The sequence below is a fragment of the Camarhynchus parvulus genome, chromosome 8 (assembly GCF_901933205.1).
Source record: "Camarhynchus parvulus chromosome 8, STF_HiC, whole genome shotgun sequence".
Classification (NCBI taxonomy): domain Eukaryota; kingdom Metazoa; phylum Chordata; class Aves; order Passeriformes; family Thraupidae; genus Camarhynchus; species Camarhynchus parvulus.
Window position 1 is genome coordinate 27,073,703 of NC_044578.1, and position 20,592 is coordinate 27,094,294.

At 52.6% G+C, this 20,592-nt stretch overlaps 2 protein-coding genes across 2 annotated transcripts in view; one reads left to right on the top strand and one right to left on the bottom strand.

Annotated features, from left to right (window-relative positions):
- Positions 1 to 2,771: 2,771 nt before the first annotated feature.
- TOR3A (torsin family 3 member A) lies at positions 2,772 to 10,086 on the top strand. Its single transcript, XM_030953413.1, has 6 exons — positions 2,772 to 3,467; positions 3,794 to 3,907; positions 4,550 to 4,815; positions 5,370 to 5,545; positions 7,445 to 7,569; positions 7,983 to 10,086. The coding sequence occupies exons 1-6, from the start codon at positions 3,167 to 3,169 to the stop codon at positions 8,231 to 8,233; spliced, it is 1,233 nt and encodes a 410-aa protein (XP_030809273.1). The 5' UTR covers positions 2,772 to 3,166; the 3' UTR covers positions 8,234 to 10,086.
- A 162-nt stretch (positions 10,087 to 10,248) lies between these two features.
- Positions 10,249 to 20,592, bottom strand: part of ABL2 (ABL proto-oncogene 2, non-receptor tyrosine kinase) — a 45,234-nt gene continuing 34,890 nt past the window's right edge. The window contains 6 exon segments of the mRNA XM_030953187.1: positions 10,249 to 15,904; positions 15,907 to 16,623; positions 17,149 to 17,322; positions 18,503 to 18,592; positions 19,418 to 19,570; positions 19,860 to 20,044. Of these exon segments, the coding sequence (XP_030809047.1) occupies positions 14,928 to 15,904; positions 15,907 to 16,623; positions 17,149 to 17,322; positions 18,503 to 18,592; positions 19,418 to 19,570; positions 19,860 to 20,044 (2,296 nt within the window). The 3' untranslated portion in view covers positions 10,249 to 14,927.

Below are 20,592 nucleotides of genomic sequence, written 5' to 3' on the forward strand. Positions count from 1 at the left end.
GCTGCTGCTGTCTGCCAGTTCCTCCTCTGCTAATGGCTGTCAATGGCATTTACTCCAGTCATGTATATCCAAAAAATGCAGCTTGTTTGCCAGAGCCTTGTTGGTAAGGAAGAGTGTCCCAAAGGGAACAGAAATAAAACACACCTAGACTGAGGTGTGGTTTTGCCCATGCATCCCATGGCCCTCCATCTGCTGGGCAGGTGGGCTGAGCCCTTGGCAGTGCCCCAGGAGCTGGTTCCAGGAGCCAGGGGTGAATCCTGGGTTGTCAGGGGTGTCTGTAGAGCTGCAGGTGCTCGTGGTTGCCTTTGCTGAGCTTTTATTGGGATGGGCAGGTCACTGCTCCCCCAGAGCAGAGCTGTACTGAGGCTGCAGCAGAGCTTTTCCTAATGCCCCAACAGGGAGTGTTCCAGAGGCAGCAGGTGAGGTACTTCTGAAGTCAGGGATCTTCGACCTGCCCTGTAGCATCAACTGGTGGTGTGAAACCTGTTTTTCTTTAAACCAGAGTTTCTCACTGAAACTTCAGATTTCAGCATTGTTGGATTCTGTAAGAACTGCTTTCTGGGGTTTATTTTGAGGGTTTTCTGGGGGAGGATGTTCTCGGATTTTTTGTTTCCTAGCATTGTGTGCTGACAGTAACTTTTCCTTTCCTCCATCTCTATTTTTGAGGTGCCAGTTTGCTCAGGGAGTGGGACAGGATTCTTGCTTGTGTATGAACAGTTCAACAGCTACAGATGCTTTTAAGTTCTGACAGGCAGAAACTGGCAGTTGAGAGCTGTTGTTCCAAGCACTTTGTTGTGCTGCTGCTCTGTATTTTTGGAGTGGTTTGCCATAGTAACAGAGTGAGAATTTGTATAACTGGGAGATTTTAATGTTTCTGATTATGTAATGAATGTACTTTTACAAAAGAATGAACACAAACAACTTTGAGCCAATGGAGAACCAAAGGGGGTTGAAAATAAGCACTTTCCCTGAAGTCCTCAAATCCTTTCCCTACAATTTTTTTTAATGAACCTGAAAATTAGGAAAAGAAGTCCTTAGCTCATATATCCCAAATGTGGGACTGGTGATTGGTTCTTTGTAGAATCTCAATATTTTTAAGAGACTGGTGATAGATAGGACTTTGTGGGGGAAAAAGGAAGGAGGGAAAAGGACTCCTCTCATACCCTTTATTCTAGATCTTTCTTTTATTTAGTGATCTAATCCATAACTGAGCTCTGGGGAGAGGTTCTTCTTCCCCTCCTTCAGTTAGAATGCAGAAGAAATTGCTGTATGGAAATGGGGAAAAACCTAAAAGATGGGTGCTTGGCATTTTCCTGGAGAGCTGTAAATGAAATTCTGGACTGTGAGGTTCCCTCTGAGTGTTTGCTTGTCCCAAGCTGCACTGGGGTGTGGAATAAGCCAGGAATAACCATTTCTTGTGGTGCTGTTTTCTCTTCAGATGGCAACTGAGCTGAGCTGAGCCAAAGTGGTGGAGCCTTAATCAGGAGCTTGCTGCTGACCAGGACTGACTGCCTGGAATAACCAGCTGTGAGTGACAATCTGAGCATCCTCCCATCAGCTCTAGGGCTGTGCAGGTCCCTGCAGCTGCCTCTGCCTCCAGCCTCACCTCCAGATCAGCAAACTGCACTTGGGGTTTCAGCAGAGCAAGAGAAAAACCCATGTGCTTCCCATCTCTCTTCAGAGAATCCCAGAATGACTGGGGTTGGAAGGGACCTTAAAGATCCTCCTGTTCCAAGGCCCATCCAGCCTGGCCTTGGACACTTCCAGGGCTGGGGCAGCCACAGCTTCTCTGGGCACGTGGTGCCAGGGCCTCCTAAAGAGCTGTTTTTCTTCTGGCCCTGACTATGTGCTGCACTTGGGCAGGGCTGACATCCCAGGAATTATAGCCTGAGCTGGTGCACTGTTGGACAGTCAGTTTATCCTTCAAAATTTTCTTTTTTCCTTTGGAACACAAAACCATCTATTTTTTACAGCATCTGTCCCTTTTAATAAGCCCTTTTCAGCTAGAGCAGTTGTCCTGGGTGGGCAAAGTTTGAATGTTCCAGCTATGAATTTTTTTATAAATTGCATAAATGCTTGAGGTACCTCAACTAGTTTTTGGAAAGGCTGACAGCAGGGGTTGTTTGCTGTGGCTACAGCAAGATTGATTTTAATTAATTTCTTTAATGCACTATTTTTAGCTCTGTTTAAGTTGTTGGAAGTGGCGTTCAGGTTTTGGCCTCACTGTTTTTGTAGCTGAAGGGGCCGTTTTGTTGGTCCCAGTATGTGAAATGCTGCTGTGTAATATTTGCAGGCACCTGTAGATGGTGATGCGCTCTGCTCCACGCCTGGGCTGAATTCCCCCCTCCCATCCACCTGGAACAGGCAACTACCAGGCCGGATTAATTCTATTTATCATCCTCCTTACTTCTGTTTTTCTGAGCATGTGGGATAACCTTGAATTCCTTTCCATTTGCAAAGCATTTTGGCCTTGGGCTCAGTTTGGATATCAGGACAACGGGCAGCCAACGCAGCCTGACCAGCCCTGCTGCTCTCCCGCTGCTCCCTTGTTTTTATTTCCCCACCTCTTATTTTTGTGTCCCCTTTGAAAGGACACTGAGGAAGAGCTGCCATTTGCTTTTGCGGCTGTGGCTGCAAAACCTCAGTCGAGCCGCTGGGCTACTTAAAATCCGGGTTATTTCCTTTCCCAGGCGCTCGTTGCCAGCGCCGCAGCTCTGTGGGAGGCGGTGGCCGGGAGCCTCCCCGGGCCCCTCCCCAGCCCTTCCCCTCCCGCCCGGGGCTGGCCGGGCCCGGGGCGGGGCCGGAGCCTCCGCTGACCCCGGGCTTGGCTTTTGTCGCGTCCCCGTGGCTGCGGCGGCGACAGGGAAGCCACGTCTGGCCGGGGCCGGCACCGCCCGCGGCTGCTCCCAGCAACGCCTCAGGAAGTGAGAGCGGCTCGGGCCGGGCCGGCCGCGGCTGCCAGCGGGGCTGGGCTGGGCCCGCTCCGTTCCCGGGGCCCGCTCCGTTCCCGGGGCCCGCTCCGTTCCCGGGGCCCGCTCCATTCCCGGGGCTGCTCCGTTCCCGGGCCCGCTCCATTCCCGGGGCCCGCTCCATTCCCGGGCCCGCTCCATTCCCGGGGCCGCTCCATTCCCGGGGCCGCTCCGTTCCCCGATCCCGCGTCACTGCCATGGGCCCGGCCAGGCTCCCGGCCCCCCGCGGGCTCGGCTGCTTTGTGCTGGTGCTGCTGCTGCTCCTGGGCGGCTCGGGCAGCCCCGGGACAACGCCACCGCCCCGGGCGCCCTGGGCAGAGGAGCAGGGAGCCGTCCCGGAGGGGGCACCGTGGGGCAGGCTGAGGTACGAAGCCGTGAAGAAGCATTTGGGAGCTCTCTCCAAGCACTACTGGCAGTACCTAGCGTGCAAGGTGTGGCAGGAGAGCTGCGAGGAGGAGGAGAAGCAGCAAGGAGAACGAGAGGCCAGTCCCATCCCAGGTAAGCGCCTTGCTCTGTTCTCTCCCGTGCTCCGGAGGGAGCAGCGGGTCCGGACCCTGCTGTGGCCCCGGCTCCTGTGGCGCTGCCCTTCCTTCCCGAGGTTGCTGCCCCTCCTTGGCACACTCCGGGATGAGGCTCTTGCACTTCTTGCGCACTCGGAGCCATCTCGAGCTGCTGCCAGTTCCGAGCTCATTGTCCCTCCCCACAGCCAGGGCTGCCCGCAGGGACATGGCTGAGTCCGTGCACCTGAGAGAGGATTGCCGTGAGCCCAAAATGTAAAAAAGCCTTTCCTGGAACCTCTCTGCTCATTCTGCTCCCGTTTCCAGGCTGGAGCTTTCCTCTGGTGGGCCAGGATTACCTGGAGATCCTCTCTGCCTGGTACTGCAGCTTCGGCAAGTGCTGTGAGACAGGAGACTGCAGGATAATCAACAACATCACAGGTAGGGGCTGTGCTGCTTTGTGGCTTGTTTTGAGGCTTTTTCCTGTTAAAGCATATTCTACAAAGTGGTGTTAGTGAAGGGCTTTTCTGAGTGGGGTGCTGAGCTGTGGGAGGGTGAGAGGCTGAGCTCAGTCCTGTGTCCCATTTGAAGTTCTGAGACCAAAGAGAGTTTGTTTGTTCCTTACTGCACAGCGTATCTGCTCCAGCTTGCCACGAGCCCTGCCTGCATCCCATAGCTTCCAGGCACATTTAGCAGGATCCAAACTGGCTCAGGACCCTGCCCTAGGTCGGGAGGGCACACTGACACCTGTGTGTAAGCCATGAGCAGGTGTCTTTGTGTTTGCTGTCCCTGAGATTCCTGCTATGCAAGCCCTGTGCTGGGAGCTTGGGAGGGCCTTGGGGCACCGGTGCTCTCTGCAGCTGCCAAGCATCCCTGCCTTTTCCTAAAGGAAAAAAGGAGTCAGTGGAAGATTTTGTGTCCTTTTGGGGCCAGAGGCTGATGTAGGCAGGGCATAGGCAGCCTGTGGCTTTAATGCCACTTCACAGTCCTCTTGACCAGGCAGCTGTGCCATGTTTTCTCCTCTTACCTCCACCTGCAGTAGCTGCGCTGGCAGGTGGAGCTGAGCTCGTGCTCTCTGTGCAGGGCTGGAGGCAGAGCTCAATGGGCAGCTGCACGGGCAGCACCTGGCCAAGGATGTGGTGCTGCAGGCAGTGCAGGGGTTCCTGCAGAGCCCACGGCCCCCCAAGGCTCTGGTCCTGTCCTTCCATGGCTGGTCTGGCACGGGGAAGAACTTTGTGGCTCGGATGGTGGCCACTCACCTGTACCGGGACGGGCTGAGGAGTGACTGTGTCAGGGTGTTCGTGTCCCTGCTCCACTTCCCACACCACAACTACGTGGACTCCTACAAGGTGAGAGCCAACAACAGGGGGTGATCCCGTGGGCTGGGCTGGGCTGGAGTTCGTGTCCTTCCCAGCAGCTTCTGTGGGGCTGTGCCTTGGGTTTGTGAGGGAAACTGGGTCCCACAGCACTGCCTGGTTCCTGCTGAGCAGTGCCTGCACAGCCTCAGGGCTTCCCCTCTCTCCCACTCAGCCCCTGAGGTCAGTACAAGAAGTTTGGGACACGCCAAAGAGCTGAGTCCTAGTGCCAAAGGGATATTCCATATCATTTACTGCCATGCTCAGGAATAAAAGCTGCAGGGAGGGGATTTGGGGGCAGGAAGTCATTGCTCAGAGACGGGCTGGGCATCAGTCTGTTTGTGGCAGGGTGGGTGGCTGCCTTTGCACCACTTGATGTCTTTCTTTCCTCTTTCTTTCACTTATTAAACTAATCTATCCCACCTCACTCTTTTTCCTGCCTTTGCTCTTCCTGTTGTCTGCCCTGTCCTGCTGGGTGGGAGGGGATGGAGCAGCTGTGGTGCTTGGCTGGGTGGTCCCCGGGCTCCTGACTGCGCTCCCCGCTGCAGGCCCAGCTGCAGAGGCAGATCAGCGAGACCCTGCAGCGCTGCAGGCAGGCCCTGCTCATCTTCGACGAGGCCGAGAAGCTGCACTCCAACCTCCTGGATGCCATCACACCCTTCATGGCTCAGCACACCAACAAGGACCAGGCAGATCAGCAGAGATCCATCTTCCTCTTCCTCAGGTGATTTCTGGTCCCCAAGTAATGGTGTTTGTCCCCAGAGGTGTGTGATACAAGGGGCTGAGGCTGCAGGGGAGGGCACAGGTGCCTTGTTCCCTCGTGGGGGTTGCCTCCATGTTCAGTTTTACCTGTGCATGCTGGGCACTCTCCCTGGGAACATTTGCAGGAGGAGCTGAGGTCCAGCTGGGTTGGGACACCTGAGCCACAGTCTAGATTTGGAGGCAAGGAAGCACAGTCAATTAAAATCATGTCACCGTGCCCAGTTGGGCAGATGTCACACTCCAGGGAGCAGAGTTAGGGCTGAAGGTCCTGGTGGGAAGTTCCCATGCATTGTTAGGAGCTGGGGAGTTCCCACTGCCTGGCTGTGGCTGCACAGGTGCTGTGAGGCTGATCCTGGCATCAGCACAGCCTGGTTTAGTTGGTTCCTTTCCCAGGAGCCGGGCACAGGTGCACCCCAGCACTGTCTCTGTGTGGGATGCAGCTGGAGGGAGAAATGGGACATCTCAGAACCAGGATGTGAGGCAGGCACCTGACTGAAGTTCCCTTAAAGAGTCAGAGATCAGGATCTTGGGCCCCCTTCAGTTTGGGCATTGCAGCCTTGAGCTTGGCTCTGGCATGTCTGTTCCTGGTGGTTGGAGGTGAGCAGAGCATTCCTTCTCCACTTCCACCATCCAGGCAAAGGTTCCAACCTCCAAGCTTGGTGCTTCCCTCAGAGAGGTTTCCCTGCCTGTGTGCCCAGTGCCTGTGGAACTGCCCTCACTCTGGTCCCAGCTGTGTGGAAGGGGCTGTGGTGGAAGGGGCAGGTCCTGCCCTGTTGCTCAGCAGGGCTGGACATGCTGCCAGCTGCACAGGGCTGGTGTCCTGCTTGGCAGCCATGCAGGTCAGGAATGGACACAGTGTCAGCAAGCAGAGGGGAGTGAGGTGCCTTGAACTGCAGCAGTGTGTCACCCCAGGGGTTTCATCACTCCTGGTGGCAGCGTGACACTGACCTGCTTTAGCAGGGATGGCTGTGGCCCAGGGCTCCTGTGGGCACTGGCAGGGTGCTACAGATGGGGTGGGGCTGGCTGCCTGTCCAGCCTAAAGGGGCTCTTTGGGTTGGGAGCAGGATCAGTACAGGCTGTTTTCTCCCTGACAGTGGGTGGGGGCATGGTGGGAAACAGTGGTGGCTTTTTAATTTTCCCTGCCTTCCATTTGGGGTCCAGAGCCTCTGCCATGAGGGTGGGGTGCAAGATCTGCACCTCCCACTGCCTCTCTGCCTCCCACCCACACAAGTTCTGCATCCAGCTGGTTCCCAGTCCACTGGGGCATTCAGGGCTGGGGGCAAGCCCCTCACCAGCACTTGGGGATGGGAAACACCTTTCCTGGACCTGCTTTCCAGGCTGAAGGGCTGTCCTGGGACCCTCAGCAACTGCCAGGACCTTGCAAACTCCACCCCAGAGCTGCCCCCATGGGTGTCCAGAGGAGCCCTTAGGTGGGAGCTGTGTTGCTGCTTTGTCCCATGAGCAGAGGATGCTGTGCCAAGTCCTGGGCTGCCACTTGAATCCCTGCCCTGGACCTTTACTTCCAGAGGGACTCCTGCCACGTGCTCTGCCCTTTAACCTGGACTTTGTGCTGGCTTGTTCAGCATTTGGTGTGGAGCCAAGTGTCACCTGCAAGGTTGGTGGCTTCCCAAGCCAGGACAGGGGACTGAGGGAGATGGAGGATCCTGCTGCCCCTGGCAGGATGGCAGACAGCTGCATTCCTGTGGAAAGGGGCTCTTTGGGAAGAACACTGGCTCTCCATGTGCTGATCCTAGACAGCAAATCCTCTGTTGCCAGCAGCACTGCTGGGGCCTGCCTGCAGGGAAGGTGCTGCCAGCTCTCTCTGGGGGAAATCTCGAGTGACTTCCCTCTGTGTCCACAGCAATCTTGGTGGCAACACCATCAATGAGGTGGCCCTGGAGTTCTGGCGAGCCGGCCGGGCACGGGAGGAGATCCCCTTGGAGCTGCTGGAGCAGCGGCTGCGGCTGGAGCTGCAGGAGGCTGCAGGTAAGGGCTGGGCCTGCCTGGGGGGCTGTGGGCAGGCTGCTGCAAGGCTGCCCCTCTGCAGTGTCCCATCCACTGAGTGCCCCACAGGGCTGTGCCTGGGGAACAGACCCTCACTCCAGGGATTGTTGACAATGAGAGCCCCAGCCGTGGTCCCTGTGAGCCAAGAGGCCTCCAGGCGCCTTCAGCCCTGACAATGGCTGGGGGAAGAGGCAGCTCAGCCTCACAGGGCGGTGCTGAGGCTTCTTTGGGGCTCCAGGCATCTCTTGGTGTGACTCCTAGAGATGCTCTGTGCTCAGAGTGCTGAGCAGCTCTGCACAAGGGGGTCCCACTGGATGAGCCCCTCAGAGCCAAGCCTGATGGGATGATGCTCTCAGGTGAAGCTTCTGAGTTTGCCTTTCTTGTGCTGTGCTCAGAGAACAGCTATGCCCACAGCCAGCTCCTCAGGGAGAACCTGATTGATTTCGTGGTGCCGTTCCTGCCCCTGGAGTACCAGCACGTGAGGCTCTGTGCACGGGACGCCTTCCTGGCCCGGGGCCTTCCCTACACCGAGGCAACGCTCGACCAGGTGGCCCAGATGATGGTGTTTGTCCCCAAAGAGGAGAAGCTTTTCTCTGCACAGGGCTGCAAATCCGTGCCCCAGCGCATCAATTACTTCCTTCCTTGAACACCAGGGGGACCTGACCTGCTGAGGTTCTTGTGCTGAAGGTGGTTCTGCACTCCGGGAGCTGCTCTCTTTGCACAGGGTCAGAGGCAGATGACCCAGCCAGGCACTTGCACAGGGACTTAACAGAGACTTAAGTCCCCCAGAGCTGTTGCAGGGAAGGAGGTGCATCCCTTACTCCTGGGATGTGGGGACAGCCTGTGCTTGGCTGTCTGGAGCCTGTCTGGTGTTCTAAGTCCCTTCTTTTAGCTGGAGGGATGATATGGTTCTGCTGACAGATGCTGTTACATGTGACTGGGGACTGGGAATGTCCAAGTCCTTGGTTTGTTGCTGCATGGTGAAGGGAGGCCTTGGACAGGCTGGTCCTGTTGAGACAGTGTGGCCCAAGCCACATCCCTGTCCCCAGTTTTCTCTGTCATTTTACAACATCACACAGAACTGCTTTAGTGGAGAAGAGTTTTTCCCTTCTGTTGCTGTCATGCCTTTCTAAGGTGTTTGCTGCTCAGGGACACATGTGCCAGGATTGTAGTGCGTGCAGGGAAAAAAGGACTGAATAATCTCCTCTGGAGATGCCAAATCCATAGCTCTCACCTTGGAGTGTCCACCTCTCACTGGAGTCTTCCGTTGTATGGAAGCAGCTGCCGGGGGGAGGGGAACTTCTGCTGCAATTATTTTACTGAGCAGGTTGGTGAAGAGCCCATTTCCTTCACTGCAGAACCAAAAAGGGGAGAGAACTCCTCTGCCCAAGGACAAAGGGAAGGTGAGGAGGATGGTGGCTGAAGCATCAGGCTGCAGCTGAATGTGAGTTTTCATGGATGCAGTAAAAGCTTGGATTTTTGCCTTCATTTTTTCGTTTTTGTCTTCAGTACATTTCATGATGTGGCTTTTTGGCTGACATCAGCATTATTATTATTATTATTACTACTACTACTACAAGGGGCTGTTTGCTGTCTGGCCAGGTGATAAGTGTGTTGCAGCAGCTCCAAAACATTTCATCAGTGTTACGGGAATCGCTCTGTGACCTCTGGGTCAAAACTCCCTTCCAACAGGGCTGTGCTGGCCAGGAGTGACACAGCCCCTGCCAAGGACAGGGCTTGGCTTCCCAGCCACCCCCACAGGGGACCTTTGGTCTGTTTTAAGCTCTGACCGATTTTGTGGTGCCAGTGATGAGCAGTGTGACCTCTGGGGAAGACTGACCAGACAGACACCTCCGGGCCCTGCAGCCTCTGAGTCCCTGCTTCCCTCCAGGCCCTGTTATCTGAGGAGGTGTCACAGCCCCAGGCAGAGATGAGGCAGCTGCTCTCCCACTGCTCAGCCAGTGCAGCTGCCTTAACCCAGCTGTGTGGAACAGACTTTGGGGCTGTGCCAGTGGGGGTGATCAGGCATTTCTGAGACTTGGTTTATGGTTAATCTCAGGTGTCAGAAACCTGGGAACCATTGGGGTGATGCCTCCAGCTGGGGCAGGGAGGCTGCTGCCTCACAGGACACAGCTCAGCTTGTGTTTGGTCACCTGGGCAGGAGGTTTAGCAAGCTGTGTGCCGAAGGTTAGTGGCCTAAAGGTTGTGTGTGCAAGCCAGGATAACCCAGGATTTTTCCTGAATGTCAACAAGTGTTCAGCTGGGTTAGGCTGCCCCAGGCTGGGGTGGCAGGAGGTCACTGGGGGACTGGTTTGAGGTGGGCAGGGAGCAGCTCTGGCTGCTGAGGGAGGTGGGGGTGACATTGACAAGGGCGAGGCCAGAGCTGCGCTCTGCTGGGGCACCAGTGTGCGTGTCACACCTGGGTGAGCTCTGCTCAGCCCCACCACAGCAACAGCTGCTCTCTGACCACGCCAGGGCAACAGTTTGGTTCTAAATAGATACTGCATAAATAAAGATACTGCTTTTTCTGCATCCTGGTGGAATTCAATTATCTCTCTTTTTTAACAATTTTTTCTACCCAAATTAAAGAGCTTCTGGTTAGGACTGAGCAGTTTCAAATATTCATTAAGGGGAAAAAAAACCCAGCATCTACTTGAGTGGTTTTTGCCAATAAAATATTGCAACCTTTATTTAAAACAAAATGCAAATTGGCAAAACTTTGTGGAACAACAGGCAAAGAGGCCCTTCCAAGGCCTTATTTACATCAAGTTTAACACTGTTCGCAGTTCACAGTCAGACGATAGTGAGAGAATTAAATTAGAAAAACAACCAAAATATATTACAATAACAATTAAAAAACAAAAACAGTTGACAACACTGCTAAGAGTGATTGGTGATTAATGTGATTCATTTCAATCCATTCCTGCCCTCAACGAGTTCACTACCAATACAAACAGTGCCATGTGAGCCGAGCAGGCTCCACCTCCCGTGCACAACAGACACATGGGGAAGCACGACCTCCTTTGGTACAGACATTGCTGAGCCTGGAGCTGGGAAAAACAAATCCGTGTCCCAGAACCTCCTGAGACCTGCTACCAGAGAGTGGGCTGAGGGCTTTGTTCCACACTCCAGGGATGAGCAGCACCACCCCAGCAGCCTCCACACGTGCTGCAGTTCCCTTTAAGTCTCCCTGCCAGCTCCTGGTGAGCAGCAGGGCTGAGCTGAGTGTCCCAGAGAAGGCAGCAGCCTGATGGCTTTGGGACCACCATCCTGTGGAGTCACTGGTGCCTGTCAGTGCTGTGGAAAAGCCTGACTCAGGTAAGCGGTAGGACACGAGGGCTGGGATTGCTCTGTGGCTGCAGTGTGACCCACCCACACCTCTGCCTGGTGGGGAGGGGCTGCTCTGTCTCCACGGTGGGGTTTGGCTCCCTGTGCCCCACAACTCCCCCAAAGCACCCTGACAGATGTCAGCCCTTGTGTTTGGCCGTGTCTCACAGCCACAGGGCCAGTGGCACCCAGGAGAAATCCTGAGGAGGACAAGCACAGCCTCTCCTCTCTCCCTCCCTGCTGTGCCATCAGCAACCCTGCTCCCTTCAATTCCCCTTTCCCACTGGCTGAATTTGGTGCACTCCCAAGACCCAGACTCCAAGCTCAGCCTCACCCTGCCCACACTAATGAAGAACATGACTAAATCAAGTGCACCACTTTGGGGTTAAGAAGGGTCTACAGTGCAGGAAGAGGAGAGAATTGCACCTGTGAGTCAGCTATTCCCACAGTGGCAGGGAGAGAAAGTGCCCCCCTGAGCTCACTCTGTGCTTTGTGCTTGGTGCCCTCCCCATGGCAAAGACAACTGCTTTAAATTCTGGCCCACAGCAGTGCAAGAGAGCCAGCCCAGCTCCAGCTGTGCCCCCACAGCTGTCTGACAGTGCTGAGGAGAAGAAGCAACGGGACTTCTGCCTTGTGCCCTGCCCCAAACCATGGAGCAGGAAGTGCTCTTCACTGGGACAAATAATGGGGTGTCAGCACCCACATTTGTTCCTTTGCACATCTGGTGCCAGGCTGAAAACAGAGAACTGGCCACAGTGGAGACCTTTAAGGCTGAAGAGAAAGGCAGACCTAGCTAAAGGGACAGGGAATGGTAGAAGTCTTAGAAGCAGCAGTGGAAGAAAAGACAACTGGATGGTAATTTACAGCAGAACCAGCTTTCCCAGATTCCTTTTGCTATCCTGCCAGAGGGCAGGGGAGCATTGCAGTTTGGGAATAAAACACTCTAGGGCAGCAGAAGTCCCAGCAATTCCACAGCCTTCAGTTTAGGGGGAAAAAAACCTGTCAAGCACCACCTCTGCCACAATCTGCCTACCTGATGTTAGATGACAGGTGAGGGCAGGGAAGACACTTCCCATGAGAGTGACAATCCCCAAATTCCACCAGCCTTTGATTTTGACCCAGAGGAGGGGTCAGCACTGAAGGGGCTCCTGTGTGGGGCATAGGGGTTGTAGAGTCTCTGTGCTTGGAGATGCCCAAAAGCTGCCTGGACATGGTGCTCACAGGTGACTCTTGGTGGCCCTGCTTGGGAGAGTGTTTGGACCAGGTGCTCTCTAAAGTTCCCTCCAACCTCAGCCATTCTGTGACTCTGGAAAAGCAGCTGGATGCTGCCCTGTCCCACTGCCCTGTCTGCTGCAGGGGCAAGGAGAAAATGGGGCACCTGAAAGGAAGTGGGGATGGCCCACAGTGTTCATTGGGACACAGCTGCTTTCTTCAGAAAGGGCAGCAAGAGAGGAGTTCTAGTAGTTAGAAATTCCATATTGCTATTCTACCACTTTTGCTGTAGCTTTTCTGGAAGACTGGCATTTAGGAAAAGAAAAAAAAAACCAAAAAAGGGGGGGGGCTTCTTTCAAAATATTGATCAGAATTGGGCTAAACTTTAAAATGTTCTGGTTAAAATTCCTTTCCCTGGAATCTCTTCAGTTCCAGCCCTCTTGTCCCAAGCTGAGCAGCAGTACAATCATGGAACCATGTGATGGCCTGCCAGGGTAAGCAAGACTTGCCCTTCTGCCCCCAAGAAAAGAGAGCCCCCCACCTTCTAAATCCTTCTGATTGTTTGACAGGCCCTGTGAAGCAATGCCACAAGCCACCTTCCCTTTGCAGGTCACCTTTCCAAAGGCAGTCAGTTTGGATGCACACCTTCCATGAAGATGACTGGAAGAGATAAGGTAAACCACAAAAGCCCTCAGTAAAGTCTAGGAGATAAGGGGTTGGTACTCTGCCTGTGGAAGAGCCGTGGGACAGCCCAGGGCTGCAGGGATCAGGACTTGCCAGCACAAGGGGTTGCTTGGTTCTTTCCCCCCCATCACTTCACTTCTGGGCCACAGCAGCTCACTGCTCCATTGTACCTCACATGCTGCTCTCTGCTGTGTCTCCACATACCCTGAAATAACTTTGCTTAGCTCAGACCAGAAATGAAATGAGGATTCTCAGCCCATTTCTAAAGATTTTTCCAGGCCTGTCTCGCTATGTTTTGTGGATAAAACAGGGACCCTTGCTGAGACACCCAGCCTTCTTCCAAGCACCACCATGTGCTTCTAGACAGAAACAAAGTGCCATCTTCTAAAGTCACACCTGTGCCACAGCTCCATTCTAAATGCTCAGACTAAAAGCAGCACAGCCACACTTCAAAAACAAGTTTAGAAAGTGTTTTAGCCAAAAAAATAAAGGCTTAAGGTGCAAAGCAAGCAAGACCCTCTATCACCAGCAGTGTGCAGGGAGCAGCAGCATGCAGGTAAGGTGTATTTGGGGCCAGGTTTCAGGCCTGTTTCCTTTCACAAACCAGCAACTGAGCTCTACCTACTTGCCAGTACATTCACACCTTGGGGAGCTGTGCATAGACACAGACCAGCTTTTTGAGGCCACAACAGTCTGCAAACAGCACCAGGACCAAGGATGACAACACCAACCACTCAGCTGCTCTCATTCTGGGGTTGTTAGAAGGCATCAGAGACCCACTGGGAGCCCTTCAAGGCAGAGCCACAGCTTTTGTTGCCACGCCTCAGGCACAGCTGTGCACAGGTTATGTGCACATTCCCTACACCACAGTGCAGGATTCTGGTCTAGCCTTTAAAATATGGGAACAAATCCACGGAGATACCTGTGGTGTTTCCTGTGTGCTGCCACACTTTATCACCTTGGGATGCAGAGAAGCTTGTGAGACAGGTAAACACCAGAACAAATCCCAGGAATCTGGCAGTGTGAAGGCTAAGGGACAGGTGCAGGGAGTCCTGCAGCAGTAAGGACACGTGGTGGGCAGCCTGGGCTATACTTTCTGGTTCTCCAGCTGGGCCTGCAGGGCTGTGACTGCTAAAGGAATGTGGAGAACAGCCAGGGAGGCAGAGGCTCTGCCTTACCTACCATGGGTCCTCACGGTGATCACACTGAACTGGGGGGTAAACGTGGTAACAAGTTAAAAACAATCTAGAGCTTAAAAAAAGGAAGAACCCACCCACCCCAACAACAACACTGGCAAGTTGTGCAAGAGCCCCAAACTACTCAAAAATGACCATCCAGCAGCACCTGTGCTAGACCACTAGAAATAGGTATCAGCTGAGTGAAGGCCGTGTGGTGGGAAGGGGGAATTCCAGTGGTAAGTCTGCCCAGCATCCCTGACACTTCCAATACAATGACAATGAGAACATGGTGGATGAGGTGGACAGGAGGGAAAAGGGACAGTTTCATATATTAACTAATCTTGCAGTTCTCATTACAGCAGCAACAGTGCTGTGGAAGTTAAGCCATCCAGACCAGTGCATCCACCTCCAGCAGCTCTGAATACTGTCAGTGCATTAGACCTTTCCCCCAGCTGCACATGACCCCCCTCTGGAGCTGCTCCGGCTGCTCTGCCCTTGGTACCAGCAGAGCCCCAGTGCCTTTCCTTGGCCTCATCAGGACAGCAAAGCACAGGTGAGAGCAGCCAGGGTGGGATCTGTGCAGCCAGGCAGCTGCAGCCAGCCCAGGGCTCCAGCTGTCACCACCATCCTGCCCAGAGGGAGAACCTGCCATCGGTTCTCCTGCCTCTCCAGGGGAGGAGAAGGAACTTTCTTTCCCTTGCCATACCAAGCAGATCAGCCTGACTAGGTAGGGACAGATCCTTGATGTTCTGCCCCTTACAGCTTTAATCTACCCTCTCCATCCCCAATTTTTTGAGATGAACCTGTAAACGTGAGGAGAACTCAGTGATCTGAGGTACTTCACATACTCAAGTATCAGTCTTTCCTTTTGAAAGCATCAGTACAGAAAAACAGTCCCGCCCTCCCCGTGTGTGTTTCTCTTACCCAGATTGACAGTAGCTACCTTTGCACCACATCACTGATTTCTTGGACACATGACAATAAGTTATTAAGGACGGGGTTCGCCCCGTGGACACCAGCAGCCGTCGAGGACACCTGCAGCTCCTGCAGGCTGAGTTCCAGTTTGCTCACGGCTTCCCGGAAGGCGAATTTGTTGCGCGTGTGGGGGATGCAGTCCACGTAGCCTGAGCAGTAATCCAGCAGCTGGTGCCCCGTGTCCACCAGCTGGCTGTTGGGCGTGGGCTCGGCGATGGCGCTGGAGAGGAGATCTGCACACTCCAGCAGCGCCTCCTTGCTGATCTTGTCTGCGGGGATTTTCTCAGCCGCCTGTTTGGTCTTTCTCAGCGCTACCTTGGCGCCGGCCGTGCCGTTGGCCATTTTCACTGGGGAGGTGGAAGACGTTGACAGAGGCACTTGGGGCGGAGGCATCACGGGCCTCCCGGATTTTCCACCAACAGGTGCTGCTGCTGCTGCTGCCTTCTTACTCCCTTCGTTGGGTTCCAGTCCGTGCTGCGCTCCCGCCGCGCTGCTCAGCTCTTCTGCTGCGTCCGAGCAGGCAGCCGGCTGCTGGAGGAGCCGCATCACCGGTGGTGGAGGTGGAGCACACTTTGGTTTTACCCGTCTGGGCCGGTCCCTGTCGCCAGAAGAAGTGACCTGATGCTCAGATAAGAGCTTAAATTTATTACCCTGAGAGTCTGTGCCAATGAGCTGCACGTCTGCTGGAGTGTGTTTTAGAGTGGGTGAGATTAGGACTGGCACTTTGTGGTTATGAGTGGTTGGAAGTATTGCTGCAGCCTTTACCGGAGATGACCACCCCGGCCTCTCGCCATCCTCAAGGGCCCCTTGTCGTGGGCCACTGTTTTTCTCCTTGCCCTTAGGAGCTGCCACTAGCCCCGGACCCTCCTTTTCTTCCGACGCGGAGGGAGTTCGAAAAGGGAGTGCTGTGGCACCCCTTGGCAAGAGTTTTGCTTTTGGTCCTCTCTGGTCAAAGCAGGGCCTTCTTCAAACCTTTTGGGAATCAGGTCACTGGCCCTCTCTGTGCTCTCATCAGGCTGGGAGGAGGTGGACACAGTCCGTTCCAGCTGAATTTTTGACCTCTGGGAATTTCTGGGAAGGGTCATTGCCATCCTATCCTGCTCTGGAAGCCCTGAGGACATGGAAGATGTAGAGTTTGACCTTGGAAAAGGCTTTGAAGCTTCTTCATTGCCAGTGGGTTTTCCTGCTCGTAAACCCAGCGTCTTTTTAATCAAGCGTGGCGTGAAGAAGCCAGTGATGCCCGACCACCCTCCACCAGTGCTCACACCCCCAGCACTGCTGGGCCCAGTGCCCTCCTCGCTGTAGAAGGTCCTCTGCACAAAGCCCCCTCCGTAGCACTTGGGGGGTGCCAGGCTCGTGTCCTGCTGCGCGGGAGCAAAGGAGAACCCGTCCACGTGCTGCAAGGAAGCGACAGAGGAAAAGTTACCCGTCAGTTCGTATTTCTTATGGGGCTGGTTCTCCATCTCCCGGAAGGAGCTGCTGCGCTTGGGAGGCGTGGGAGCATTCCTCTTCTTCATGAAGGAGCTGAAGAAGCCCCCTTTCCTGTCCCTGGTGAACGTGGTCTCTTTGGCATCCTCCAGGAGGCTGCTGGGGGACTTGTCCCTCTGCTTGCGGGGCAGCGCGGGGGACCCGCCTGCTGGCTGTGTGCTTCTGATGAAACCTGGGCAGGAGAGACAGGTGTCAATCTGGATAATCTATTTCCATTTCCACCTCCCTGTCCTGCACTGGCTTCTATAGGCCTGGTGTATTTACCTGTCCAGGAGCTGCAGAGATAGAGTGAGGGAAGAAGCAAGCACTTGTATTTGATTTTTTCTTTACTTTTTTTCTGTATGTGACTTGTCTGTTGTCTATACTGAGAAGGCCACTTTGGAGAGAGATCAGAAAAGAGCTGCTCTTTTCTTTCAGTCTATTGCTCCCTTCCCATAATGTTCTGCTCCTTTCCAAACACCCTAAGTATAGGAGAAAAATCTCTTGCTGCATTGTTAACTTTAGTTTTGAAGCTGTCACTTAAAAAAGAGCAGCAAAACTGAATTTGAAAGAAAAAATACAATAGGGTTTACTAAAAGAACATTGAAAAAACCACAGTGTTTTCTATTTGCTAGTAAATAATTGACACAGCAGCACAAAGCACGCCCATGTCGTGTTGCTTGTTGTTTCTCTGGGAATTTACACCCTGTGCCCACACCTGGTGCTGAGCTGGATGCTGAGTGCTCCACAGTGTCCTGTGTTCCCTCAATGTTCTCCTTGTTCTCGGCCTGTTTCTTCAGGGTTCTTGTCTTGGAGGGAAGCATGGGTAAGCGGGGCAGGTAAGGAACTATGGATGAGGATGAGGCTGTTCTTCCAAGCTCCTCTGCTACCTCTGTAAGGAAAAAAGGGAATAGTCAAAACAGAAACCAGCAAAGGAAGAGAAAAAAAAAACAAACCTGGGTCTTTTCATGGAAGAGATCCATGACTGAGTAATACATAATTTATGGATTTAGTCTTTGTTCAAGTGTAGAAGTATTCAGGGTCAGATGTTTTTCCTAACGATTTCAAACTCATTTACATCTTTATAAATTCAGCCCAAGGAAATAAAAAAAAAAAGCAAGGTAGGATCTGTAGCAGGGGTCTATTAAAGGCTGCTCAAGAGCTAAAGGCAGCACTGGATGCATTTGCCTGTCTTTAATCAAGGTGCCTCCTACTGATGCACCCCCAAAGTTGTGTCCTCCCTGGAATCTGGGTCTAAGCTGCTTTGCTTGAGGCAAAGCACTGCGTCCCCCTAGATGAAGAAATGAAGATTGAATGTCGACAATAGGTCAACAAAAAAAAAACCAACACAGAAAAAACCCCACAACCTCCTGGCCACACCCAGCTTGGCATTTGTGTGGCCACTGGATGTGTCTATTATAGATCCTCACTGGTAAAATTCCATCTGGTGTCTTTTTTCTGTAGCAGGGAAGTTGATGGATCAGTTGCATATTTAATTTAAAAACTGAGCAGAATGCTCTGACATTTCTGCTTGTCTGCTGAATAGTATCACATTCCTCACCAGTTTTTACCTCCTGGTAGATTATATTTCAGACTTGAGCTGCACAGATTTGCTCCTAGAAGTAGTTAAGCAGAAAATCCAGAGATTAAAGCACATTTTGTTAAAAGTGGAGGCTGGTAGAATAGTATTTTATGACCTAATTGCTGCAGTCAGCAAGGGACTGTGATATGCATACATCTTTCTCTCTCTCCATCACTTAGTATCCCTCACTCTTCAGCCTGGAAAACAAGAGATTTCCTCTGATAGAGGAGACAATATTCTTTAAATCAGCTCTTTGGCATTTACTGCTCAAATGAAATTACACTGTTCCCTGCACTGGAATGTGTCTGAACTTTAATTCAATGTTTGTGAAACGAGTTATTGATCTCAATTATGGCTAAAAGAATAAGGGATCTAGATCCACTTTACCTCCACTGCCAGCAGATGAGCCTTAAGGGCCCATCCATGAGACACAGCACTCTGGGGATAACCTCCAGTGCTGTTTCAGGAAGAAAACAACAGCAGCTCTCACCCTCTGAGATGCTCGAGTCATGGAACATGGTTTCAAAAGCCTGGTGGGTCTCAGCAAAGGAAGGTCGGTCTGGTGGGTTCCACTTCCAGCCTGCAATGCCACAAAGCAAAGTCTCAGAGCCTGAAACAGGGAGATGAATTTTTTTTCTGTCCAAGCAGACAGAAAGTTGTCACACTCTGACCCACTGTTAAACAGGCTTTAGAGTCATTCACAGGTGCTGATTCATGGCAGCAGTTAGTACCCTACTGAATCCTCACAAACAAATCATGAGAAGAAGGAACCAATTCTAAAATTCCCAGCTCTCTGCCAACTCTACAGGTTTTTCTGATCTCCCTATCCCCCTGTCTGAATTGTTTGGGCAAAGGACAATTCTGTATTTGCTACCCTGGCTGCTTGGACTGAACACATCTAGCCCAGCCACAGATAACTGAGTGTGTAGAGCTTCAGGCACCATCCTGCTCCCATGCTCTTAATACTGAATTTCAGGCAGACCCTTCCAAAAGAAGGATGTGTGGACCCTCTGGGGGAAAAAGGAGGAGAGTGCCTTGATCCTAGATGGAGCTTGGGAAGTTACAGAAGAGTATCATGATGAAAAGTGTAATATCTGCAGATAGAAATCTGCACTAGAAGGATGTATTCTGGAAGCACTGTCTGCTGGTATCACCACAGGGTCTGGAAAGTCACTGGCATTCTGCTTGTTTTGCATTATGATCATATGAATTCCCAGCTTTTGGGCTTTTGTCAGCTTCCTTAAGGTTTTTTAAGCAGTAATATCCTTCACCATTCCCCACCTTCTTTGTTTCATAACTGAAGCCCAAGCTCACTGTTACATGCTGAGGATCAGGTATTGCTGTTAATTCCAGATTCCTCCCACCTTCCCAGGCTTTGTCCCCACAACTGGAAGAAGATACTCACATGCCCTCATCAGCTCATACACCTTGGGAGGGCACCCCTCTGGTTGCTCCATCCGATAGCCCTTTTCCAGCAGATCATACACCTGAGAGAGGTCAATGCCTGGGTATGGTGACATCCCATAGGTAGCAATTTCCCATAACAGCACCCCAAAGGCTGCAAAAGGAGGAAAACAAAATTCCTGGTCACAAGTCTGCCCTTTTGTTGTTCATTACTCTGTGGCCTTCACTGCACCTTAAAGTAGCATTATTTCCTGGCAGGTATTTCAGGCCAGTCTATGTGGAGACATCACATGCTAAAAATATTATTAATTCATGAAGTTCTGGCCTGGCCTGTGACTGTCTTCACAAGGGTTTCTGCCCAGGCAAGAAAGCAAGTTATTGTCTGGGCTGGCAGAAAAAACCAAAATGAACAAGAAAAGGACACTGAAGGTGAGTTTTCTTACCCCACACATCTGATTTGATTGAAAAGGTGTTGTAGGCCAGGCTCTCAGGAGCTGTCCATTTGATTGGGAACTTGGCCCCAGCATGGGCTGTGTAGGTATCACCAGTCATGAGTCGACTTAAGCCAAAGTCAGCCACCTTCACCACGTGGTTTTCTCCAACTAAGCAGTTCCGTGCTGCCAGGTCCCTGTACAAAGGAGCAAAGGACACCACTGCAGCTCAAGCAGGGCTTTTGAATGCAGTTTTGGGGTCCTGCTCCCCTGGATCAGGTGCTCTCTGTATACAGCAGGTAGAGACAAGGTGAGCTTTGCCCTGAACAGTGTCAGAAACTGAGTGGACTTATTCTTAGGAGCAATGAGGTAAATCTGGATTAGGATTAATTTTTAAAATTCTATTAAGTTTTCAGTAATGGTGGCTGTTACGGCGCCAAGGACAGGATGGGATAGGATGGGATCAGCAGCTCATCACACACTGGTAACAGGTTTATGGCACGGCTTTATCTGCATTTCAACAGGACTTTGGGTGGGCACTGTCTGCAGACAGGGGCTTCCAGGCAGTTGGGCACAAGATTGCTATGGAAGTCCTGGAGAAAAGCTACTGCAAGACCCTACTGAAACCACCAGAGCCAGTGGATAAGCCAGTGTGAATCCCAGCTGTGGAAGAAACCTCCCCAAAAACTGGAACTCCCAGCCCATCATTCTGGTGGCCTGTTTATCACTGCAATCTGAAACTGTA